This window comes from Nannospalax galili, unplaced genomic scaffold (genome assembly GCF_000622305.1).
Source record: "Nannospalax galili isolate Female #2095 unplaced genomic scaffold, S.galili_v1.0 scaffold475, whole genome shotgun sequence".
Taxonomy (NCBI): domain Eukaryota; kingdom Metazoa; phylum Chordata; class Mammalia; order Rodentia; family Spalacidae; genus Nannospalax; species Nannospalax galili.
The window spans coordinates 125,046-150,905 of record NW_008339435.1 but is presented as its reverse complement, the minus strand read 5'-3'; the positions used below and the strand labels follow the sequence as shown (position 1 = coordinate 150,905).

The 25,860-nt window shown below is 44.7% G+C and overlaps 2 protein-coding genes across 3 annotated transcripts; one reads left to right on the top strand and one right to left on the bottom strand.

Annotated features, from left to right (window-relative positions):
* Positions 1 to 1,657: 1,657 nt before the first annotated feature.
* Positions 1,658 to 13,615, top strand: Tmigd3 (transmembrane and immunoglobulin domain containing 3). Its single transcript, XM_008834031.1, has 6 exons — positions 1,658 to 1,697; positions 4,074 to 4,415; positions 5,899 to 5,965; positions 7,210 to 7,316; positions 7,812 to 7,867; positions 13,526 to 13,615. Exons 1-6 carry the CDS (start codon positions 1,658 to 1,660, stop codon positions 13,613 to 13,615), a joined length of 702 nt encoding a protein of 233 aa, XP_008832253.1.
* Positions 13,616 to 15,196: 1,581 nt separating this feature from the next.
* CUNH1orf162 (chromosome unknown C1orf162 homolog) lies at positions 15,197 to 22,553 on the bottom strand. 2 transcript variants are annotated; one of them, XM_008833948.2, is made up of 6 exons: positions 22,433 to 22,553; positions 17,803 to 17,850; positions 16,977 to 17,037; positions 16,331 to 16,425; positions 15,998 to 16,047; positions 15,197 to 15,719 (listed from the first exon to the last, which is right to left on the bottom strand). In XM_008833948.2, exons 2-6 carry the CDS (start codon positions 17,837 to 17,839, stop codon positions 15,561 to 15,563), a joined length of 402 nt encoding a protein of 133 aa, XP_008832170.1. In that variant the 5' UTR covers positions 17,840 to 17,850; positions 22,433 to 22,553; the 3' UTR covers positions 15,197 to 15,560. The 2 variants fall into 2 exon arrangements, with proteins under 2 accessions (XP_008832170.1, XP_029419863.1); XM_029564003.1 differs by lacking the exon at positions 22,433 to 22,553 and adding an exon at positions 20,187 to 20,225.
* Positions 22,554 to 25,860: the final 3,307 nt, after the last annotated feature.

Here is a 25,860-nt window from a genome sequence, read left to right as displayed (position 1 = left end):
CAATATTGTATAACTGTATTAATTCAACTGTAAACCTAAAAATTTACAGCCAATTTTGATAGAGATGCATCTTAGCTCTGGAAATTGTTATTGAATATGTCAATGCTGTTGTAATGAAATGCTTCTTCTAAGTATGTGGTTATTAAATAAATAATTTAAAAAAAAAAAGAAAAGAAAAGCAGACAGACTTAACACAGGCAGCGAGACACCCCTTGTGGTTTCCCTAGGTTAGGAATTCAGGGGTATCTTGCTTGCGTGAGTCATGCTCAGGATCTCTCATGAGGTTGCTGGGTCAGAGGCTTAAAGCCATCCATACCAAAGTGACTCTCGCGTGCATGGCAACTTGATGCTGGCAAGTTGGTACTTTTCCACACGGACCTCTCCATTGCCTGCTTGAGTCTTCACAACATGGTGGCTGACTTTCCCAAGGGAGCAATTCAAGGGATTGGGACAGAAGCTGCATACCATACTTCGGCCAAATTTTGTTGATCACATCAGTCGCTCTGATTCACCCTCAGAGGGGACTAAGTAAAAGCATGTGCATTAGGAGCCATCTCAAGGGCTGGCTGTGATAACACCATGAACACACCTAAAACAGAATAATTCTTCCTAACAGTATCAACTATCTAGGCTCTGTTCAAATGTTCTGAAGTGCTTGCTTCCATAAGGATTCAAATATGCTTCTTACAGTTTCCCTGTATATCTCACTCAGCCTCATTTAATGTATAGATTCTCCTTTCCATTCCTCTTCTTAGCCCATGAATGGACTTCAGAACATTTGAACAGAGCTTGGTACAGGTGCATATGCGGAGTTCCTGTGAATTAGAGGAAGGATCCTTTTTCTCAAGAAAGGATGTTGTTGCACAATCTAGAAAAGCCAGCCAAATCTGGCCCTTGGTAGGAAGTGCTCTGAAGTGTGATAAGGGGCCCCAGCTTAAATTCAAGAATTTAAGGTAGTCCAAGAATTCAAACTTTCATAGGTGGTGGTCAGAGCACATGCATCTGTTAGGAATGAGGAGAAACTGCTGTTGCTTCTGCATGGACAGACCTCCCTACTCAGAAAAACTTTCCAGACAGCTGGAGACCCCAGTCCTGGATGCTGACACCCAAACTAGTATGCTAGTTCCAGGTATGTGTGCTACTGACTGGCACAGTCTCCTTCTGACCATGCTCCCTGGGTTTTGACTCAGGGATTTCTTTGTTGGGATTCCTTACTTCTAAATAGGAACTAGGCCTCTAAGAATGATGGAGGGACAAAAGGAGTGGCCTCTTGTAATACACAGCAAGACAGAGTACAGCTGCTCGCATGGATGTGTGCCAGTGATGATATGAGTCTGTCTTCTGGGTCTCTAGAAAGTGTCGTGTGCCAAGTGGATTTGTCAAGTAGAGGACTCTACACTGCTGTTTTGAACTCTTGTGGAGGCCAGATTTTCACAGTTGCTGCACAAATAAATTTATGTCTGTGAATGACACCCCTCACGAAGGGCACAATCTGGATGGCTATCCTGGCAAATACGACTAAGAATAACTGTGGGTCTTCCTTTCCAGAAGATAAAACCACCTTAATTTCACACGTGTTTCCTGTAAACAGATCCAGGATTCCTGAGACCCTCAATTTTTCTTCTCATTCCAGCCAAATGTTCGCATCCTTCTAAACATGGAGTTCTTCATTCTGCTCACCTTGGCTCTCTGTTCAGGTAAGTCACTGGTAAGGAACATCTATGACCTCTAAGCTTCGATCTCTGAGGGCACCTTGCTTTTCCTCTCCTTAGAGTCCCTGTTGATTATACTAGTTTAAAGCACCTAAGCAGTTGGATGGGAAAATAAAAGGAGGTAGAAATAGGTCTTGTTAATGTATCTTATGAATAGGTCCTAGGTTCTTACCTCTGATAAGAGGGCAGGAAGGAACTTGAAACCCTTGGCTAAAGCAAGGGCTCTGTCTTTTCTCTTTCAGTTCCCCCCAAATCTCCTGCCCTTCCCTTTTCTTCTCTTGAATGTTTTTGCAGATATAGAAAGACAAAACTATCTCTTTTCTGCCTAAGCCTGACCACCAAAGATGAGACTCAGAAAACTGGACTTGTCCCAAGCTGTGTCATGCCTCATTTGTGCTGCTGTTGGACTTGCTGCCCCACTGTGTGGGTTAGCATCGATGCCTAAGCGTGGAGGACCAAAAAATCTTGTAGGGTTGTGATGAGAACAAAATGACCCCTAGGTTGTCAACCTGCTTTGTAGGATTGTGCTACCCCCACAAGGCACATTGGAGGCAGTATCTGGTGGTCCCCAGCACACACTTCAAGAAATGAGAAGGATGGGCTCTGTTTTTCCATCTCTCCTTCTTGGTCAAACATTTCTCTAGCCATGATCGAGCTGGATGTTATACACATTTCTTCCTCATTATGCAATATCCTGACATCCTGACATGATAGAGGTGCCTTGTACGTTCTTAGCTCCAAAATAAAACCAGAGTCTCTTCGTTTTCAGCCCTTTGCAACCAGAAGAATCCTCCTGACCTTTCACTTCCTTGTAGAGGTGGGAAGGTTGGGTAGGGAGGTAGGGGCAGAGTTTCACATAGCCTCAAGCTAAGGCAAAAGATTTCTCCAGGGCTCCTGTATTAGTTTTCTAGGACTGTCATAGCAAAATACCACAACCTGAGTAGTTAAATAGCAGAAATTTGTTTCCTTGTAGTAATGGAGGCCAGAAGTCTGGGTCAGTCAGCTTTCATCTCCACAACAAAATATTTGAATAAACAACTTAGCTGAGAAGGGGTTTATTTTGACTCACAGTTTCATATGTTTTAGCCATGGTTGGTTGACAAAACATCATGGCAAAACATCATGGCAGAAGGGCACAGTGGAAACAAGCTGCTTTCCCCATAGCAGCCAGGAAGCAGAGAGAGGGAGGGCTGGCACGGATAGCCTTTTCCCTTATCTTCTTTTATTCCCCTGGGCTGCTCATTTTCAGAAGGGCAGCTCTTTCCCCCTTAGTCAATCCTTTCTGGAAATACCTACATAGACACTCCCAGAGATGTGCTTGACTAATCTAGGTATCTCTCAATCCAATCAAGTTTGACCATCAAGATTATGTATCACAGGAGATAGAGAGATGGCTCAGTGGTTAAGAGCACTGGCTGCTCTTGCAGAGGATTCAGGTTCATTTCCCAGCACCCACATGGAAACTAATGACAATCTGTAATCCAGTTCCAGGAATCTGATGCCCTCTTCTGACCTCCATGGGCATTGCATGACAGGGTGCACCTACATACATGCAGGCAAAACACTCACACCTAAGTGTATGGTGGCTAACAACTGTCTGTAACTCCAGCTCCAGGAGAATCTGATGTGCTCTTCTGATCTCCATGGGCTTTGCCTGACACAGGTGCACTTACACACATGAAGGCAATATACTTGTACACATAAAATAAAAATAATAAAAAAGGATGCAGAGGCAAATAGATCATGTGATGACACAAGAAAGCAGTCATTTGCAAGACAAAAAGACAAAAAGCCCTCAAAATGACACCAAACCTGAAGAAACCTTCATCTGGGTCTCTGTGATGCTTAATCTTTTTTTAAAAAAAATATTTTTTTGTTTTATTATTTTTATTTTTTATGTGTATAAGAGTACTCATGTAAACGCAATGCCCATGGAGGTCAGAAGAAGGCATCAGATTCCCCTGGAGCTGGAGTTACAGACAGTTGTTAGCTATCATATAAGTTCTGGGAACCCTGCAAGAACAGTCAGTGCTCTTAAACACTGAGCCATCTCTCCAGCCCCATGTCTTCATCTTTTTAAAAAATAAGAATGCCAGTTATATTGAATTAAGAACTACTCTAATGATCAAATTTGAACTTGATTACCTCTTTAAAGGTCTTATGTTCAAATACAATCACACTTTGTACAGGGGTTAGGCCTTCAACATGTGAAGGACATAGTTCAGCCCATAATGGTTGCCAATTCCACATGGGCAAAACTTAGCCTCTAATTAATCATCCTTTAGGAGTTTCAGTGTATTTCAAAGAATAAATACGTGTGTGTGTGTGTGTGTGTGTGTGTGTGTGTGTTTGTATTCACAGATGCCATGGTCATGGATGAAAAGGTGAAATCAGGCATTGTGCTAGACACAGCTTCTGCCATCTGTAACTATGATGCTCACTACAAGGACTACACCAAATACTGGTGCCGGGGCTATTTCCGAGACTCATGCAACATCATCTCCTTCACCCCCAACAGCACCAACCGTGTGGTTCTGAAGGACACAGGAAATCAACTCATTGTCACTATATCTTGCCTGGTCAAGGAGGATGCAGGCTGGTACTGGTGTGGTATCCAGCGGGACTTTGCCAGGGATGACATGGATTTTACACAGCTGATTGTGGATGACAACAGAAAGGGCCTGGCCAATGATTTTTCACCTGGTAAAGAGGCTGTCAAGGAGTAACCACAGTAGTGGGTGTTATTGGGGGTGGCAAAAAACTTACTGAAGGCAGTGACCACCGACTCAGGCTCCCCATACCTTCTTTGAGGGAACCTGCTTCCTCCTTCCCTCTAAGGACAGTCTTTGATTATGCTGGGGATTACGTAGTAGTTTGTAGGTAAGAAGGTACCCAAGCCCCAGAATACTCTTAGAACTCCTCTTCCCTATAGCATTCTGATTCAAAGAGCTTGGGAGAGGCAGATAGATCTCATAGGTCTAAGATCTTTGCCTTGCCAGTCAGACTTTGAAGTTGTCATGAAATCTCAGCCTTGAAGGTCTCGAACCCTGGGGACTGGTTTCTTAAGAAGTGACTGAGGTTGTAAAAAGAGACTCAGGTTTCTAGAAACCCACAACTTAAAGAATTTAATAATTGACATGAAGCAATTATCGTGGTCAAACTTGCCAGCACCCATTTTTACTTAGATGGAGGCTGCTGGGAAGAACTGGAGCTCACAGGACAAAGTCTGTCCAAGCCAAATAACTGGGACTTTCAGCTGGAGCTAACTAATGGAATCTCCAGATGCTCATAAGCTCCTTCTCTGAATGCTAGAAGACTCCTTTGACACCAGCTAGCTACTGTCTTTCAGGCAGAGAACTTATGGAAGACACTAATTGTTCTGTTTTTCTCCTGTGGCTTCTCATTGTTCCATTTAAAGAAGTGGTAGATTTTTCTGTCACTGTCTGGTGCACAATGACAGTAGGAAAACAAGTCAGAAAGAATTAGGGGCTTGTGGGAAACCTCACACCCACCCTTCCTCTCCAGTTGCCTAGCTGGAAAGAGTCTTGCTCACACGTGACCTACCAGCAACTGACTCAACAAGCATCTCACTAAGTGTGTGACAGAGTTTATACCCACCATGTTTCCTCTTTGTGTGCTTCTGCTTTTTATAGCGTGCTTTGAATTTTAGACTCAGGAAGATATGAGTCCTATCTAAATCTGCTCCTTTAACGAAACATGGAAGAGGCAATATGGGACTTGCTGCATGACATTTTAGTCGCTATTAGAAGCATAATATAGCAACTATGACCCAATTGATCCCATTCCTTAAGGATGGGACTGGCCATTTGATGCATTGGACATTCATTCCTTCCTATGGGAGTGACCCTCAGCCTAGGACTCTAATCACAGACTGCTTCTAGTCTGAACAGGACCTTTGTACAAATCTGGAAAAGGTGTTCTTTCTTCTGAGTGCAGAAGGCCCCAGTGTCAGGGTATATACATGGCTTAGCAAGTACAGTATAGGCTAGATTTCAGCCCCTACTTGAGTTTTTCCCTGTGCAAGGCGCCCTCATACATCAGTGCATTGCCTTACCCCCAAAGCCAAGTGTATACTTGCTCTCCAGAGTGAGAGAAAGACAGGGATGCAGCTGGAACCAAAGAAGGGCCCAAGAATGGCCTTAATTCTCAACGCTTTCTGATTCAGGCCCTTCAGGCAACAAGAACAGGAGTTGCAGGGCTTCGAAAACTGTCCAAAAGGCAGCCGGCTCCAGGTGAGTCATGATCTGAGGAGAGGGAAGGCAGGGAGGTGGGGTAGGGAATGACTCAATATAGTGATTGGGATTGGTTGGCACCTCCCATTTTTCAGCTGCATATTGTTTCTCTACCTGAATTAAATATACTCAGTGTAACTGGTTTTTTGAAAAAAGAATATTCTTGTTTGAAAGCAGCAGAAAAAGAGCCTCTGGGTACTTTGATAAAAAGAGGTATTATTATCAGAGAGACATGTATGAAATGCAGGGACAGGGCTGCCCTTCAGATGCAGACTTTAAAAATAAATATTTATTTATATTTTTATTTTATGTGTATGCATGTATTGCCTGCATGTAGGTAAGTGCACCCATGTCGTGCAATGCCCATGGAAAATAGAAGAGGCTGTCGGATCCCCTGGAACTGGAGTTACGGACAGCTGTTAGATGCCATGTGGGTGCATGGGATTCAAACCCCGGTCTTCTGCAAGAACAGTCAGTGTTCTTAACCGCTGACCATCTCTCCAGCCCCATGGATGCAGACTTTTATCAGCACTTTATCCTCATCTCTAGCTCCTTCTTCATCTGCTCTTTTTATGTGTGCTTGCTTCCTTTTCTTTCTGCACCACTCTTTCCTATTTCTTTTTTTGTTTTGAGACAGGGTCTCTAGCTCAGCCTCCAAGGCCCTGTGTGGCTGAGGCTGACCTTCTGATCCTCTTGTTTCCACCTCTTAAGGAACGGGATAACAGGTGTGTGCTGGCTACCACACCCAGTTTGTGTGTGTTGGTGATTGACTTCAGGGCTTCATGCATGTTGGGCAAGTACTCTACCAATTAAGCTGTGTCCCCAGCCTGTATTTATTTATTTATTTATTTATCCTTCCTTCCTTCCTCCTTCCTTCCTTCTTCTGTTTTCCTTTCTTTTTCTATTCCCTCTCTTCTTTTTGCCACAGCAGGTAGCACCCATTTATAATCCTCAATTTATTTCTCCCCCATTCAAAAGGGTGGCCAAACACTGGGGGCCAAAGACACTTGGTCCCCAGCTAATTTCTGAGGAAGGGCTCCCTGGTCAAGCTTGGTCAGATACCCACCAGATCCAAGCAATGTGGTCCAGAGGACAGGGTCACTCTAAAGGAATGTTCTTGTCAGGAGGTACTGGGGCTGGCATGGGAGAGGTGGTATACAGATCTGAGAAAAGGAGATCAGGAGCAGAAAACCAAAAGGTGTTTCCTCTCTAAGCGACCTGAGATCTGATGTGATTCCTTCTAGAATGTCCACCCTGATCATTTTCATACTGATGACTGGTTTGGGGATCATCTTTATTGTCAGCCATTTATCCAGGAGAAGGAGAAGTCAAAGGAATAGAAGAGGTAAGTGTTGTGTGTGTGTGTGTGTGTGTGTGTGTGTGTGTGTGTGTCGTGGGGGGGGCAGGCAGGAATTAGAAGGTGAAAGAAGTCAAAGAGAATCTCTCTCATGAGTGAATGCAACTCTTATTGTCTAGTCACTTGGGGTTTGGTAGCTAGGACATCCTCTCATGTGACAAAGGCATTACGAGAGGTGACAGAGGAGCACTATAGCCTTCTTAAGTGAATGCGGGTGCATATAGGAAGGAAGGAAGTCAGAGAGACTCACACTGCAGGTTCCATATCCGCAGGGCCACTTGCCTCCTCAGCACACAAGTTTGGGTAACAGCCCATTCTGTTTACCTGTAGGGACATAAGGGCCAAGGTTCCTGTCAGAGGATGAAGCTTCTGTGACCCCTGGGTTAGCAGGTGTAGAAAGTACTTACAAAGGGTCTGTGTGGGATGGGTGGGCCCAGGGGCCTTAGCCCTTTAGCCCTTCAGCTTTTTGTCTGTTTTCCCTTGGTAAAGGCCTCCCTAGAAGCCCCAAACTCAGTCAAGATCCTTCTGTGGTCTCCATACCCTTGGTAAGTTCTCTCCTGGATTCTTCCATCCTAAGTCCTGTGCCTCCACAGATCCTGATCTTTAGGTCTTCCCTTTCTTAGACAGACAAAAGGTTGTGTGATTGTCCATCTTTCTCTGCAAGGCAGCATCAGACACAGGTTGGTCTTACTATCTAGAAAGTTCTCTAGGCCATCACGTGGTAATTCTGCTAAATTCTGAAGCACTTGCAGAACAGAAAGAACATCAAGCGTGAATGTCATTGTTTGCCCAAGGCAACTTTGTTTGCTTTTGTCTTTTTATGTTCAGAAGCCACAGAAACATCTTAGGCAATAAAGAGACTGTAGACAGAACTACAGAATAGATCCCAGTGTCCTCTGGGTATGTAAACGTAAAAAAAACAACCTTTCAGAGAAGTCTAAAGACAAACGAAAGAGCTCCACTAATGACAAAAAAATCTCAGTAGCATCCTAAGGATGAATGACCGTTAGTGACACACAAGGGGCCAGCACCAGGAGGAGCTGAAATGCAAAGCTAAGGCTCCAAGGACTCAGACTGGACTGTGAGGTTTTGGCTCCACGGCTAGAGCGGGCTCCCACAGCATTCCTGGTTTTTTGCCATCCAGAAGCTCTGGGGACTGTGGAGGTGAGGATTGGGGAGTATGGACAAAGCAATACTTTTCCAGGGTTTGTCTAAGACTGTTCCTTCTAGGACACAATTATAGTCTTTTTTTCAAAAACTGCCATTCTTTAAGATATGACCTTAGGCAACTTTTCTCTTTGCTGAGCCTGTTTTCTTCTCTCTAAATTGAATACCCATTCCCATACTCCTCAGGATTTTCCATCCATCCATCCATCTACCCACCTATCTACCCTTCCTTTGGCAAACTAGGACCATGCTAGAAGCTGAGATTACAAAAGCCAGCAATACGGATGGCATCTGTCTTCATGCAGTTTATGATGTAAGACAAAAGGAAGACAGCTAGCATGGTGACGCATGCCTGTGATTTCCACATGCTGGAGGCTGAGGCAGGAGAATCTTATTGAGCCAGCCTGGACTATGTAGTGAGACTTTGTCTCAAAAACAAACAATAGCCAAAGGGTGAAGTGGGATTAAGGAAGACAATTAACTATACATAAACACAAACGTGAACTTGTTAACTAGAATAAAAGGAAACACGGTGCTGTGAAAGATGATGCAGTGGGATCCAGCAGTAATCTCTTTAGTAGGGAGCCATGCAAGCTGCTTTAGCCATGGCCTATCCCCTCATGCTTAATAAAATACAGCAGCCCTAACTAATGTCTTTCTAGCTTTGCCATTGGGCCCTGAAATTCAGATGCTTTCATATCACCAAAACTTGGTGAGGTGATGTAGGCTCTGGGTACTGATATTTCCTACCAGCTGACTGACAAGCCTTGCAGAGATGACTTCAGATTCTGGTCCTGAAAATAAACACTGATGATTTGGGGCCCAGTGAGATGTGTCAGCAGGTAAAGGTGCTTGTCCAGGGCCTATGTGGTGGAAAGAGAGAATTGACTTCCACAAGTTGTCCTCTGACTTCCACATGTGTGCTGCAGCATGATGGTATGATGCATACCTACACACACACAGGCACACACAGAGGCACACATGCACATGCACACACATGCACATACTATGTTAACCCTACCCCCAAACTTTGTTGTCCCCAGGAAGTCTAGAAGTAGCTCCCACAGCACCCCTGGCCTTTTGCCATCTAGAAACTTTGGGAACCGTGGATGTGGGGATGTGGAGGAGGCAGCACCCTTCTTAGGATTGCCTGAGACAGTTCCTGGGGAGTATGGGAATAGAGTCTTCAACTGAAAGGAGAGGAAAACAGGTTCAGAAAAGTGACAAGTTGGTAGCTTTTTGCTGGCAGAAACACTGAGACAAGAGTACTCAACTGTATTAGTTACTTTTCTGTTGCTGTGATAAAACACTCTGACCAAGGGAACTTATAAAAGAAAAAGTTTATTTGAGCTTACAGTTCCAGGGGCATTAGAACCGCCATGGCAGGAGGCATGGTGGCAGGAGTGGCTAGAGAAGGAGCAGAAAGCAGATTATCACATCTTCAAGCAGGCACAGAAAACAGAGAGGGCTGGAGATCTGGCAAGGTTTAAGAACTCTCTAAGTCTGCTCCCAGTGATGTCCTTCCTCCAGCACGGCCACACCTTCTAAGACCCCCCAAAACAGCACCACCAACTGGGGACAGAATGTTCAAATACTTGGAGCCTATGGGGGACATTCTCAATGAAACCATTATACCAACTCAGTTTTCCTTCTATTTCCTAACAAAGTAGGTAGCAATTTGAAGGCTCTCCATAGGTCCCAATTCCAAAAGAAATGGTTCAAACTAAATACACTTGAAGCTTTACTTAGTTCGTAAATAAAGTGATGGTGCTACAACAGAATCACATGATGACTGGCCCACATCTCTGGGACTGATTCTGATCTTTCAGGATTTCTGATGGACCCTCTGACCCTGCTAGTAGTCATTTGCAGCCGGTTAACAACACTGGCAGTCAGAAGAGCTATGATAGACCATGCTGAGCAAGGCAGCTATCGAATAACATCTCCAGACCTTAGCTTTCAGGCATTTGGTTAGCCTAGCCAAGGTGAAGAAGAAGTGCAGAACCCAGGTCAAGGGGGAAATGACTTTTATTTTGTTTATTAGTCAATAAATTCCTGGCAGGTGAGCCAGGGTATGGCTCACTTCTAGGCTGTCAATGGAAAAGCATGTCCTGAAAAGTTCCTAAAGTGTATGATAATCCAACTCATTTCTGAATTGGTATTAAATGTTGTCTTACTCAAAAGAAGGAGACAGACTGGGTCAGCAGTTCTCGGATTCTCTTGGTGAAAATACTGTGGGCCCTTTAGCATCTCCTCTATGGGAAGCTGTCACCGGAGTGAGTAGAGGACACTGATTAATAAGCATTCCAGTGATGAATGGCACATGCTTTCAAATCAGGAAACACAAATCAAGACCAAGACATCGGCATCCATGGGAGCAAGTGAGGTTATGTTGTCACTGGTGCAGGCTCACAAATGCTCTATGCTCCTTCCTGCATCCTGCACCCCTCTCCCCAGTGGTGTCCCTCCTGCTGTTTCTGCATGTTCCTAGGGCTTCCCCATTACTGCCTCTCCTGCCCTCTTCAGAGTCCTGCTGTTCTGTGGGGGTGAGGATGGGAATGAGGTGGGTGCACATGCAAGTAGAGGCCAGAAGATAGCCTCCAATGCTGTTCCTTGGGAGCTGTCCACCTTATTTTTTGAGGCAGAGTCTCTCACTGGCCTGGAAATCACTGATTAATCTAGGCCAGCTGGCCAATGAGACCAGTTATCTGCCAGTCTCCACTTCACCTTTTCAACACTGGGATTATAAGCATGCCCCATTGTGACCCACTTTTTTACATGGGCTCTAGGGGTTGAACACAGTTTCTTTCTTAAAAAATATTTTATTATTTTTATTTTATGTGTATGCATGTGTTGCCTGAATGTATGTAAGTGTACCTATGTCGTGCAATGCCTGCAGAGGACAGAAGAGGCCATCGGATCCTCCACAACTGGAGTTATGGACAGTTGTTAACTTCCATGTGGGAGCTGGAATTGGAACCTGGGTTTTCTGCACAAACAGCCAGTGTTCTTAACCACTGAGCCGTCTCTCCAGCCCAAACCAGGTTCTTGTGCTCTCCAGGCAAGCCCTTTACTGATGGAGCCATCTTCATATCCCCAGAACCCAGTTGCATATTGTGTCATAGTCACTACTAATGGGACATGGCCAGCCTCAGGTCTTAGAACCCCTCAAATGGCCCCTGGATTGAGCAGAGTTGGATGGAGATTGACTGTTGATAAGACTTTGCATGCGTCCTGCTGGATTAGATGCAGGCTCTTGCAAAGTCTTTGATGAGCACAATTCTTTCAAGCTCTGCCCTGACACCTCTCTATATAATGAGGGAACTTTAAAGCCCTTTAGCAGTATGAGGGAAAGGGCATGGGATATCACACATGCATGATTCCAGGCAGCCTGCTCCCTTTCTGAGGTCTCAAACATCACAAATGTTCTCTTTCCACCCAAATCCCTTCTGGTGGTAGCCATGAATTTACACAAGGGGTCACTAGCACACTGATTCTGCAAACAGATTTGTTTTCAGGGTACCCCATTATACAAGGTAGCTGGCATACATAGCTCTCCCATGACAGGGGAAGACATCTTCGGATATCTTCATATTGCAGTGTAGACTGGAGTGCTGCTTCCCCTGAGAAGCCTTCATGTTGGTTCTCATTCCTCCATCCAGAATTCAAAAATTCTTTTGCTTCCTTTACTAGCAAGAATCGTTTGAATCCTCGGTCCATTATTTTTTTTAAATTTTATTTATTATTTTTATTTTATGTGTGTGTGTTTGCTTGCATGTACATAAATGCACCATATGCATGCAGTGCCCTCGGAGGTCAAAAGAGGGCATTGGATTCCCCTGGAACTGGAGTTACAGATGGTTGTTAGCCACCATGTGGGTGCTGGGGGTCCTCTGCAAGAACAGCCAGTGCTCTTTTACTTTTTCTTTAAAAATTTGAAATGAGTTTTTGTAATTTCATATACTAGTTCTTAATCAAATTTAGACTCCCCTCCTCCAAATATGCTCCCCATCCTCCCCACCAGACTTCATGTATTCTGCCATACATGTTAAGTCCAATCCAGTCAAGCATTTGTATCCAGATGTCCCTCGGTGTAAATTTGTCCACCAGAGTCTAGTCAGCCCATCTGGAGATCATATATGTAAAGCATACTTTCCCTCTCCCAATAGCAATCAGTCTCTAATAGTTCTCAGTCTAGGGCTGGTCCACCACCCAATTCTCTCCTCCTCTCTGGGCCCTTGTTTAATTGAGTCAGCATGGGTCCTGTGCTCGATACCACCACTGCCACAAGGTCACATGTGCAAGCTTCTAGTGGCCTGAAAGCCTCTGCTTCCCTGTGTTCATGAACTAGCCCTGGTTCTTACAATCTTTCTGCCCCCTCTTCCACAATGGTCCCTGAGCCATGGGTGGGTGGGGTTCAATACAGGAGTCTTATCCAAGGACACACACTCTGCTGTCTCTTATTCTCCACCCCCCGCCCGCCAACTCTTTGATGAGCATGGGAAGATGTGACTATAGCTTGCTGAAGAACAGCCAGTGCTCTTAATGGCTGAGCCATCTCTACAGCCTCACATGGTTTATTAAATACTCATTTTTTTTCCTTTGGCAATACCGATTGCACACCAGTTTTCAGAGTAGAAACTGGTTTTCATAGGGGACAAAATATAAGACCTTGTTTAGGAATGTATTGTCAAGACAGATGGTAGAGCAGTTGCTCTGATATGCCACAGTCAAGCAGATCCCATAGGAAATGCATGCTGCTGCTCCTGCCCACATGTTCATTAGACACTGGCTGTGGGTTGGGAAGCTGAGGTGGCCTCTCCAGAGTCATGGTTGGCAGGACAGTTGGCTGGCAGCCCAGAGCTTGGCAACAGTTGAGTGACCTCCCTGTGTGCTTCCTCCTGGAGTCCAGCTGCAGGAGAGAGCATCCCTGAGCTCTGCTGCCCTCGGAGGGCTAGATGTCCTGTTGTGCTATGGCCTCTTCTTGAAATGATTTCTTGAAACTGGTCTTTCACCTAAACCATTCCTTAATGTAGAAAGCCTACTCCTTTATCACACCCCCTTCCACTGGCTTCTCCCTTGACTCCTACTGCTGGAAGCTGCTGGATGTTCCCTCTCCATCATAGCATGTGACTTTGGCTTTCTATTTCCTTGTTTCTGTAAGTCCCATGAAGCAACATGGTGTGGAGGCAAAATGTGAAGAATCTGAAGTCAGAGGACCTGATTAAAATTTCGTTTTGCTACATTGGCTGGGTAACATCAAACAAATTACTTCAAGCCTTTGAACTTTAGTTTTCTTACCTCGAGTTTTAAAATATTACCTATTGCATTTTTTTCCTTTTTTGTATATGTGTATATGTTGCCCTGGGGATCAAACCCAGAGGGCCTCACACCTTATGCAAGTGGTCTGCCAGTGAATGAAACCTCCAGCCCTATTGGGTGTTGAAGGAGATTTATGGTGAATGCTTTTCTCCCTCTCTTGCTCCTTCCCTGCAGACAGAGCACCAATATAGTAACATCCTTCCATGGCTGGCCTGTGACTGGGAGTGGGAACTGGGTTATATACTCTGCTCTTTTTCTCCTTTTTAAATCTCTGGGGTGCAGCTTCCAGAAAGCACACAACCCCCAAGTCCTCAGGAGCAGGCTGAGTCCCTGGATCAGATAGATGTAGAGGGGAGTGGACTTGGGCTTGCCCTGTGTCCTAGTTTGCTAGTCTGTTGCTGTGATAAAACACTGATCAAAACCAACTTGTGGAGGAAAGAGGTTTTTTTTTGGGTCTTTTTTGAGACAGGGTCTCCCAGTAGCCCCAGCTGGCCTGGAACTCACTATGGAGACCAGGCTGGCCTTGAACTCACAGAGATCCACCTGCCTCTGCCTCCTGAGTGCTGGGATTAAAGGTGTGCGCCACCACGCCTGGCTGTTTTGTTTTTTTTAATCTTATACTTATAGTTCATCATTGAGGGTAGTCAAGGCAGGAACTCGAGTTAAGAACTGACCTGAAGCAGAAACCACAGAGAAAGGCTGCTTACTGACTTGCTTTCCCTGGCTTGCTCAGCAACCTTTCTTATACAGCCCAGGTTCACCTGCTCAGGGATGGCACCACCACAGCTGGGTGCTCCTGTATCAATTGCCAGCTAAGAAAATGCCTCACAGACATAGTCAACAGGCCAGTCTGATGGAGGAAATTCTTCAAGTGAGGTCCCCTCTTCTAGTTGTCTCTAGTTTGTGTCAAGTTGATAAAAATTAACCAGCACACCCTGCTCTGGCTTCACTAAGTGTTCTGGAGCCTGCTTTGGGCTAAACTATATTCTAAACGATAGTCTTCTATGTCATGACTATCTTCTTATTTTATTATTTTTATTTTATGTGTATGAGTGTATTGCCTTGCCTGCATGTAAGTGCACCTGTATCATGCAGTGCCTGTGGAGGTCAGAAGAGGGCACCAGATCCTCTGGGATTGGAGTTGTGGAAGGTTGTTAACTGCCATATAGGTGCTGGGAATTGAACCTGGGTCCTCTGCAAACAGGCAGTGCTCTTAACCACTGAGCCATCTCTCTAGTCCTGGCAACTCTCTTCTTAATAAAAATATCTTGGTTTCTATCTGCTGAGTCCTCTTATTTTTTTATGGATTCAGGATTCACATTAGGAATGGGTTCCCCTGAAGATCCTTAATGTGATCATACATCAAGACCGTAGTACCGAGTTCATTTGTGGAGAGTTTGCTTTTATTTGAATGTCTTGGTAGGTTGTTCATAGGGTTGGCTCCTCCCTGATTATCAGTGGGTTTCTTTGCTCTGATTGCTGTGTCACACAGTTTGGAAAGGTCTAAGAGAGTCCCTCAAGGCCCTGCTACTGTCAGTTGAAATGGGAGCACCAGCAGTCTTTTCTCTGGAGGGGAAAACAACTAACCATTTGTCTTTAAGAGTGTTGACATCATTGCCAGATCACTCTTAAACAAATCTGACTACAGTTGCACACAGGCTGTGGGACCAAATTTGTAAAACAAACAAACATAGAAAACAAAGTCATAATGTGCAGATGGAGCTGAACTGGAAGGATCTGGATTCAGCCTCACTGGAGAGGCAGGCATGGGTTTGCCACTTTAATCTGTGAGTAGACAATGGGGTCCAAGCCTTCAGAGTGGTCTCTCGTCAAGCCACTGCTGTTTCCTTCTGAGGGTTTGAAAGTCATGCTGGCATAGGTAAGTGACTCCTTTGATATTGATGAGAGCTATGAAAGAGAAAGAGGAGAAATTGTGTGAATTCAGTTTGGAGCAAAAAGTGTCTCTTTAAAAGTGACATAAATGCTTTGGTTAGAGGGGACCCAACGAGATCATAAGAACTCTTAAAAGAATTGCTGGCCCAGAGTACAGAAAGCAGCACCAGTATTTCCAGAGATAGAGGGAAACTGAATAAACCAATTCCCCCCGCCCCAATCATTTGATATGCCACCTTCACCACACTCACAATTTATTTCCCATGTTCCCCCAAACAACAGGATGATCTTACCTTGGTGGGAGGCTCTGAATTAGGATCCAAGGCCTGGGGACTGGAGTGACCTACACGAGTGCCAGGAAGAAGAAGGTTGTCCTTCTCACCATGGGGCCAGGAAGAGTGGGAAGCCTCTCCCTTCAACCTTGGGAAAAGGCTGGGGGGTCGAGGTGTTGGGGGCGTAGGGAGAGCAGCAAAGAACAGGGGAGGGCGTTGAGGTCTGATCTGAGGAGAGGGTGGGCTAAGTAGTCTTTACCTCACCCCCCACCCCCAACCTCTGGTCATTCCTGGCTCAAGCTGTCCTCAGCGGTGGTGAGGGAAGGCTCATTTAACTCCTCAGAGACCACTCACATTTTCTGTAGCTCTTTACGGTGAGAAGGATAAGGGCTGTGAGCAGCAGCATCAGCAGAACTCCAGCAAAAAAGGCCAAGATTACATGTTCCTGTCTTTCAGCAAAGAAAGGGAGCGATGAACTGCTGCCGAGGCCTCTTGAAACCTTTCCCGATAGCCAAGCTTAACTTTCCTACCACATTGGCAGGTGGACTTCCCACCCTCTGCTTGGGAAGGGACTTTGGGATTCCAGAGGCATTTGATACCTTAATGGCAACTGTGGACTCCCTCCTAGCCTGTCTCCCACACTGCAACAAAAGGGCTCTCCCATACCACTGCACCGTATAAGCCTAGGGGATGATAGCTTGCAGCTTGGACAATACCCAGTTCAGAATGCTTATAATCCCAGTCCACAAGAAGTTGAGGCAGGAAGGTCACTGAAAGTTCAAGGCCACCCTAGGCTACAATGTGAGAAACCCCTCACCCCGTCCACAACGCCTCAAACAAAACAAAGCAAAGCAGTAGAGCTACACTCCTAAGATCAAACAGTTCTTCCACTGTTTCGGGTCCCTTCACCCCTTCACCCCTCCCTCTCCAAGGCCCCAAGACAAACTGGTCAACACAAAAATCCAGTGCCACGTGGCCTGGATAAAACATGTTTCTTTACTTGTAGGGATCGCAGAAACAGGGAGTAGAGGTGGTCACCGGAGCGACCTTCGAGAGGGTACCTACAGAGAACATGGGAGGGATCAGTGTGTGTGGGAGGTACCAGTGTACCTGCCATATTTCCAGGAAAAGACCCCTAGGAACCTCTGCTATCCACAGTGGGACTTGCAAAGTGATTGTAACTCTGCAGAAGGAGAGAACAGTGGGTCTTTTTGTTGGTGCTGGGCAAGTGCTCTACCAGTGAGCTCCATCCCCCCCATTGAGTCCTTTAAAATGACAGGTGGAGCCGTACTTCAGTTGACTACACAAAGTAATAAAGTAAGGGCCTAGAGACCGCAAGTCCCATGACCCTTATACAAGCAAAACATCCTTTGTCTCCCTCAGAGAATTTAGTGGGAAACCCTAGTGTGGTGTAGTGCTCTGGCCTCAGTAGGACTTTCCAGGCTAGTCAGTCAATGGTTTGACCTGCAAAACCACAGTCTTTTGGGGGGGTAGGTGTGGAGAAGTTTGCTTGCAGAGCTTGGCCCCAGTCAGTGCTTTCCCCAGTGCCTAACCCACAGATAGGGGAACAAGAAGAAACATGAACTAGATTTTCATAAACTGCCAGCTGGTCTGCGCAGGTGTGGAGGAAGGGCCAAGTAGGTCTTTGTGATTCCTCTTTGTGTTTCTTGGGGCTTAGGTTTCTGACTATACGGTAAAATCAGATTCTTCCAGTTCAGGATCTCTCTAGCCAATGCCATTCCCCTGGGGTCCTTCCGCACAGTCCTTCCTGCCAGTTCACTGTAATTTAGCACTGAGGGAGGTGATGATTTCTGTCCTGGACTCACCAATGCTGGGTTTAGTCATGGGGTGAACTCCTCCCATGCTGTCTTCTCCTGGGAACAAAATAGGTACTTCTTAAGCTTGGTGCAGAGACTGGGCACAGCAGTACACATCTGTAATCCTAGCACTTGGAAGGTAGAGACAGGCAGGAGGATAACTACAAGTACTAGGCCAGTCTGGGCTACAGAGTGAGACACTGTCTCAAAAAACAAAGCAACAAACACACACAAATTAGAAAGCTTATCAAAGAGAGATGGGTGAAGGCCAACCCTAACACTGACAGTAACAAGAATAATAAAGTGAGAGCCAAGCTGTAGGTGTTTAAGTGTATCGTCAGTGGCCATGGACTTTACCTTGTGTGGTTAATGCGGCTTAGCCACCAGTCCTGTTTTTTACCTTAGTAGGGGATCAAGAATTGACTGCTTTAGGATGGGCCCCTACTCAATTCACAGCAGAGTGGTGTATAAACTCATGCTGATGTGACCAGTGCATTCTATCGTGATATAAGAACGTCCATTAAGGGGCTGGAGAGATGGCTCAGTGGTTAAGAACATTGACTGTTCTTGCAGAAGACCTGGTTCGAATCCCAGCACCCACATGGCAGCTAACAACTGTCTGTAACTCCAGCTCCAGGAGATCCAACAGCCTCTTCTGTCCTCCATGGACATTGTACAACACACATGCACTTACCTACATGCAGGCATAACACATACACATAAAATAAAAATAACAAAAAATTATTTTAAAAAAGAATGTCCATTAAAACCATAATTTGCTTTAAAAAAATAATAAAACAAAAATCAGGGTCTCACTATGTAGCTCTGGCTGGCCTGGAACTCTCTATGCAGGCCAGGCTGGCCTAGAACTCACAGAGATCTACCTGCCTCTGCCACCCAAGTGCTGGGATTGAAGGTGTGCACCGCCATGCCCCATGATTTTGCTTGGTGAGCACTGAATTGAAGTAAGTAAAGAAGATGAATGGAGAGCTTTCATGTTGAGTGGCATCCTACGTCTACCTCACCTTTCTGGCAGTTGTAGGTAAACTGATGATCTTGGTCTTGGAAGCCCTTCCTCTCAGCTCCATCACTTCCCTTCTGGTCACACAGTGTCTTTTCAACTATGCCAATGCCAATGTCCATTTTAGGCTATGACTTTATTTATTCAATTTAAACGTCTCTATTTTCTGTCATCTATCTATCCACCAATCCACCTAATTTTTTAGATAGGGACTCACATAGCTCATGCTGGGCTTAAATTCATATGTAGCTGAGTAGAACCTTGAACTTCGGATCCTCCTTTCTCTACCTGCTGAGTGCTGGGAGTACATGTGTTCCCCATCACGCCTGGTTTATTTATTTATGTTGATTTTATTCCCATGCTGTAAGTTTTTGCTTCTTCAGTTTCTTCTGGGAATATTCTTTCCTTCTGTGTAACCTCTGAAGAGGCTTAGGCAGTTTGGCTTCTCTTCAGGAGGGCTGTCTGTCTCTTTGTGGAGGGCAGTTCAGGAACAGGCTAATCCCACCATGAGCTCTGGAAGTGAAGCAGTGCATCTTGGGTGCCTTGTTTACCTGAACATGTTCAGTGAGCAGAGAGGCTAAACCCAAACTCTTCAGCTTAGCATTACTGTCTGTGTTTTTAGGGATGTACAGCAACGGGGCATGGTGGCCTCTTTCTCTACTCCCAGCATTGGAGAGGCGGAGGCAGGAGAATCAGGAGTTCAAGATCAGCCCTGGCTACATAATAAGTTCCATGTCAACCTGGGCTATAGGAAGACCCTATTCCAAACACACAAAAAATAACAATAAAGAAATACGAATAAAAATATGAAAACTACTAACATATACAGCAAACATTCAGCACTCTTTGGGCTGTGTTGAGCACCACTGTTTGGCCACGGCACATCTAGCAACTCTACCATTGTATCATTGGAATGACAAACATTACTTCTTTTCAAAATAATTGTTTTGATTTATTTTTATTATATATATGGATGTTTTGCTTGCATGTATGTAAGTGCACTATGTTCGTGCAATGCCCAAGGAGGACAGAAGACTGCGTCATATCCCCTAGAACTGGAGATACAGTCTGATAGCTGGCACAGGATCTGGGAACTGAACTCAGATCCTCTTCAAAAGCAGCAAGTGCTCTTAACCACTGAGCCATCTCCCCAGCCCCCACACACTGCTTCTTCTGACATTTTTCAGATAATTGGTGACTGTTCAGATATGCGTGTCACTGAACAGTCTCTAGGTGTTCTTAAAATGAATGCAAATTGGAGTCTCTTGATTTGGATGTTTTGTGGGATTTTTGGGTCAAGAAAATAGTGAACATCTAAAGGCAGGAAAAGCAGCATTACACTCTACATGTTGTTAGTAGTTTAGTGGATTACCTTCAGCCACACACTGTGGATTTGGTTAAAGCTGCTGGAGATATGACTTCCCACACAAGGTTAAATCCCATTTTTGCTCAGCACTGCGTGTCTCTAAAACCCTCGTAGAGCAGTTTCAGTAGTGGCAGGCCTTTCTGCCTGAGACCAAGGACAGTACTGAACCCTGCACAGCATAAAGCATGGTTTTTGTTTTTTTTTTCTGGATTGTATGTGCTTATCTGCACTTGCTTGCTCAGCCTGACTACCCAAGTTCAACCCCTGGGACCCACATGACAGAAGGAGAACTGACTCCCACAAGTTGTTCTCTGACTTCCACATGCACGAAACACACACACACACACACACACACACACACACACACACACACACACACGATAAATGTAATTAAGTTAAAAAACAGCACAGTTAAGAGACTACAATAACTAAAAGAGTAATTACAGCAATATATGAAAATAGCTATTTAAAATGTAGTATTTGTTTCTGGAAGTTTAGTATTATTTTTTATTATTTTTATTTTATGTGTATGTGTGTATTGCCCACATGTAGGTAAGTGCGCTTGTATTGCGCAATGCCCATGGAGGTCAGAAGAGGCTGTCGGATCCCCTGGGACTGGAGTTATGGACAGTTGCTAGCTGCCATGTGGGTGCTGGGAACAGAACCTGGGTCCTCCAGAAGAGCAGTCAGTGCTCTTAACCACTGAGCAAGCTTTCTAGCTCCTTTGTTGTTTTTTGATTTTTTTTTTGAGCTATAATTTTACTTCATATTTGGGAAACCCATGATTTAAAAAAATGGGGTATTTTTGCTGAATTTTAAGGTAATTTACTGAGACAACAAATGCCATAAATGGTTCACATATTTTAATCATTCAGCTTTCAGGTGAATTTCCCAGTTCATAGGCTGGGGAATGCTGGATTCCTGTCAAAAATATCAATTATAACAGCAGCACCAGCCCCATTATAACATACCTCACCATTTACAAAACATTTTCATATCCTTCAATGCCAGGTAAAAAGGTGCTGATAAGAAAATTTGGTGAGAAATCTGAACTACGAGAACAGGAAGTCCGCAATCTACAGCAGAACCAGCATGGGTAATGATTTTTCTAGCACTCTTTGCTTCTTTTAAAATTTATGTCAATGTTGTTCATTGTAGAACTTCATAAAGTACTAGTATAACACCATATTTTGTTGCATTACATAATATACTATATATATATATATGTTCCATAAACTATAATTTCTTTTGGAGACAAGGTCTCCCTGTAGCCCCAGCTGATCTGGAACTCACTATGTAGACCAGAGTGGGCTCCATCTCACAGAGATCTGCCTGCATTTGCCTCCCAAGTGCTGGGATTAAAGATGTGTGCCATCATGCCCAGCTAAACTATACTATCTTTAAAAAGGTTGAACTGTATTTGTCCTAGAGTGTGAATTTCCACTGGAACCTTCACTCAGAGCCACTAATGACTTTCTACCTTCGCAGAGATGGCTCTGATTGTACAGCCATCCCAAAGAAATGTTATCACATTAAAAAAACAAACAAACAAACAAACAAAAACCTAGGCTGCTCTGCTCTGACAGACTAAGCCATCACATAAAGCCACAGGGAAACAGCTACTTGCAAATCCTGGTGAAGAAAATCAAGAAAACTCTTTGAAAACAGCACTCCTGCCTGGTGTGGTGGTGCACATACGGAGCCCCAATGCTTGGGAGGTGGAGGCAGAAGGGCTGTCGAGAGTTCCACAGGCTAGCCAGGGATACATAATAAGAACCTGTCTTAACAATGCAAAAAGAGGTCTGGCAAGATGGCTCAGTAGGTAAAAGTGCTTCTTACCATTGCCACCAAGCCTGGCAACTGAGTTCAGATCCTGGAACCTGTGTAAAGTGGGAAGGAAAAAACCAACTCCAGAAAGCTGACCTCTGACCTTCACATGAGCGCCATAGCATATGTGCCCCCCCACACCCTGTGTGTATACACACACACATACACAATAACACATTTGAAGTTTTAAAAATCCCATAAGAAAACAATCAGAAACATTTGACAGAAGCAGAAAATCAAACTAGAACCAGTGCTACATATATTGTGTAACCTGTCACTGGAGAACCTTCCTCACTGCCAGGAAGTCAGAGCAACACAGCCACTCAAATAACCCCTCAGCAAATAAAAGTACAACAGAAGTCACTAACAAATGGAATTTTCATTTGATTACTTAATCTAGATTAGAAGTGTGTAAAGAAATTTACCTTTCCAGAAAAACTCCAGTCACAAGATGCAGCTAAGACCAAACACTTGCTTCCGTTCCCAGTCTTGGTTTTCAGAAATGGCCAATCAGAAGATTACTCCCACTGTCACTGTCACCATCAAGCTGTGTCGCAGATATGCTTAAACTCCAAGGTAGACTTCCTCTTTGAGGTCAATGCTACTTTGTCCTTCCTCTTTTCTCTTCTTCCTCTTCCTCTCTCTCTCTCTCTCTCTCTCTCTCATTTTCCCTCTCTTTCTCCATCCTCCCCCCTCCCATCTCTTCTTTTTCTTCCTCTCTTTTAGATAGGGTCTCATGTAGACCAGGCTGGCCTCAAACTTGCTATGTAGCCTCAGATAACCTTCAACTTATGATCTTCCTGCCTCCATATCCTGAATGAATTGCCAGGGTTACAGGCATATGCCACCCTGTGGTTTATGTGATGCTGGGGACTGAACCCAGGGCCTTGTGTACCCTAGGCAAGCACTCAACCAACTGAGCTACAACCCTTGCCAACACTGTATTTTATTAAAAGATCTTCTAAGCAATGAGAGCTGCTTTTGTACATTTTCACACATGAACACCAGAATGTAAGGAGAAAAGGTAAGTTCATTAACCCCCCTGAAGATACTGTGGAGATTATGCCACTATGACGTCACTGTCACCAGGGTCCTTGTTACTGCATCTGGTTTAAGGAGATGAAGCTGCTGTAGAAAGAAAAAAAAGTGAACCATGTCAAGATTAAATTACTGGCTGTGCACTTAAGTGTGCTCAATGTTGAGATCCCTTTCAAGGGGCAAGGAGACTCATTTATAAGCATTTGTTAGCAAAATAACACGACTAAATGCACTCCAGATAGATGCCATGGGCTGTCTAAGGATGGGTGATAGGCTTTGGCAGTGTATCTCCGGGATCTCAACATGATTCAGGAGTGGGCACTGGTAGAGGGGTAAGTGATAAACAGTATCATAAATTGTTTAGAGTCAGGGCATGGAGATCTCCAAATCCAAGTAAAAGATGTATGAAGTCATTAGATTTCAATGTGAACAAAAGCCTAGGCGGTATAGATCAGTCACTAGGTGTGGCCTCCAGTGGCAATCAAGAGGGTAGATAAGCTGGGTTGTGGTGGTATACCTGTGACTCCAGCACTCAAGAGGCTGAGAGAGGAGGATCTTGGGTTTGAGATCACCCTGAGCTACATAGCCAGACCTTATCCTGGGGGCTTGGGCAGACTTGATAACAAGATGCATGAGGTTTCTGCTAGCATAAAATTGCATACTTTTCAACTTTTTTAGGAGTAGAAAATGGTGACCAAGGCTATAGTGTAAGTACATAAAGCTCCAGCATGGCCATTGTTATCATTTTCATCTTACATACAGAACCTAATTGTACATGCTATACTTCTGCTGTAGGTTCGTTTACACTGGCATCACTGTGAACATATGAAATGCTTTGCAGTATGACACTGCAACAGCCAGTGCCACTAGGTGATAGGAATTACCAATGCCATTAAAACCTATAGGACCACTGTAATATATATATATAGACGAATGTTGATGAAACCATAGTAATGTGCTACATGATTGTATTTAAAATAAAAACACATGGAAGAATTTGCTATATTTTTATTGAGAATTTCATACACACAATGTATTTTGATAATATCCACTCCTACCCCTCAGATTCACCTCCACCCTAAACCCTCCCACCTTTGTGCCCTTTTTGTTTCCTTACTAACTCCTCTAGTTCAATTTGTGTTGTCACATATTCATGAGTGTGGGGCTCTCCTCTGAAGTGTGATCAACCTACCAGGTGCCACACCCTTAAAGAAAACTGACTCTCCCTCAGAAGCCATCAGTTGTCCGTACTTCCTCAATTAGGGATGAGGGTTGTAAGCCTCTTCTTCCTCTAAGCTAGAATGTTGACGAGCTTGGTTTTGTGCTACAGGTAACCACAGCAGCTGTCCTGTTGTGTCCAGAAGACAGTTTCACTCTGGTCCTGTCCAACCTCTGGCTCTTACAATCTTTCTGCTCCCTCTTCCTGAGCCATGGGGTGGGGTGGTCATACTCCTTTTTTGAGACAGGCTTTGAACTCCTGATCCTCCTGCCTCCACATCTTACATGCTGGGATTACAGGTGTGTGCCACATCCCACATCATCTTTATTAAATGAGTAATTTGGAATACCTCTGCCAAGCCAATAAAAATCTCAAAGGTTCCATTACATGGCTGAATCATATTTTGCTTATTTGCTTTAATATTTTGGCTATAGTGAACAGCGTGGCTGCAAACAAAGTATATTAGTATCTCTTCAAGATTCTAAATCTTGAGACTGAGGCTTGCTGGTTTCCAACTGGGCTCGTGTTCCTCTCCCCCTCAGCACCTGAAGCTAGTACTTCGTGCCCATTCCCAGGCTTCTTTCTCAATTCTTTTGTATACTCTCAAGTTGCTGGATCACACAGTAATTCTGTTTTACCTGAGGAACTGCCATACTCTTCCACTGATTATATCAACTCACGCCTTCACCTTCATTGAACCTGGCTCTCATCTCTGCATATCCTCATTAACATCTCTTGAGAATAAGGTATATCCCACCAGCATGGGTATGGTCAAATTCAGGTATCTGAACCAGGGTCTCCTGCATACTACCACTGAGCTAGCTAACATCTCCATCCCTTTTCTGTTTCTTTGTTAAACACATGATTCTTAAGTGATTTTATGATATACTGAGTTTACGATATTCTGCTGGCATACCACTAAAATTGTAGTTAATGGTAAGATTTATTTTAGTTTTTTTTTTACTCTTTTTGAGACAGGGTCTCCCTGTAGTCACAGCTCACCCAGATTTGCCATGTAGACCAAACTGCCCTTGAACTCACAGAGATCTGCTTGCCTCTCCCTCTGGTGTGCTGGGAGTAAAAGCATTTGCCACCATGCCTGGCTTTTAGTTAAGAGTGGGTAGGTAGAGTGTCCTGGTCCCAGCACCTTCCCAGGGTAAGTCCAGCAAGCCCATGGCTCCTTGACTGCCCCAGCCTTTCACCCTCCCAGCTCCTCCACCATATTTCTCCTCCTAGCCTGGGTACAGGCCCATTTCTTGCCTTGGCACCCCAGACACCAGGGCTAACTTCTCTGCCCAGAGCCACCACTGCTTCCTGATCCTTTGCATCCTGACCAACCCAGTTCCTCCCTGCGGCCTCCAGGAACCCTCTGGGCCTGGTCCCAGCCTCACCTCCGTTTACTTCCCTGGGCACACAGCCTTCAGTGTCCTGGTCCCAGCACCTTCCCTGGGTAAGTCTGCATCCACCATACCTTGACTCCCCCCAGCCTCTTTCACCCTCCCAGCTCCCCTGCCATGTCTCTCCTCCTAGCCTGGGTACAGGCCTGTCCTAGTTTGTTCTTCATTGCTGTGACAAAACACTCTGACCACTACCAAC

Excerpts from the sequence above, each read along its gene's own strand:
- Tmigd3 (XM_008834031.1), top strand. The coding sequence starts at position 1,658 with ATGGAGTTCTTCATTCTGCTCACCTTGGCTCTCTGTTCAG. Across the intron at positions 1,698-4,073 it reads CACCTTGGCTCTCTGTTCAG|ATGCCATGGTCATGGATGAA; the intron begins GTAAGTCACTGG and ends TTGTATTCACAG. Across the intron at positions 4,416-5,898 it reads GGCCAATGATTTTTCACCTG|GCCCTTCAGGCAACAAGAAC; the intron begins GTAAAGAGGCTG and ends TTTCTGATTCAG.
- CUNH1orf162 (XM_008833948.2), bottom strand. The coding sequence starts at position 17,839 with ATGGGAGGAGTTCACCCCATGACTAAACCCAGCATTG. Across the intron at positions 16,426-16,976 it reads TGTTTCTGCGATCCCTACAA|ACAGGAACATGTAATCTTGG; the intron begins GTAAAGAAACAT and ends CTTTGCTGAAAG. Across the intron at positions 15,720-15,997 it reads ATTCAGAGCCTCCCACCAAG|CTCTCATCAATATCAAAGGA; the intron begins GTAAGATCATCC and ends TCTCTTTCATAG.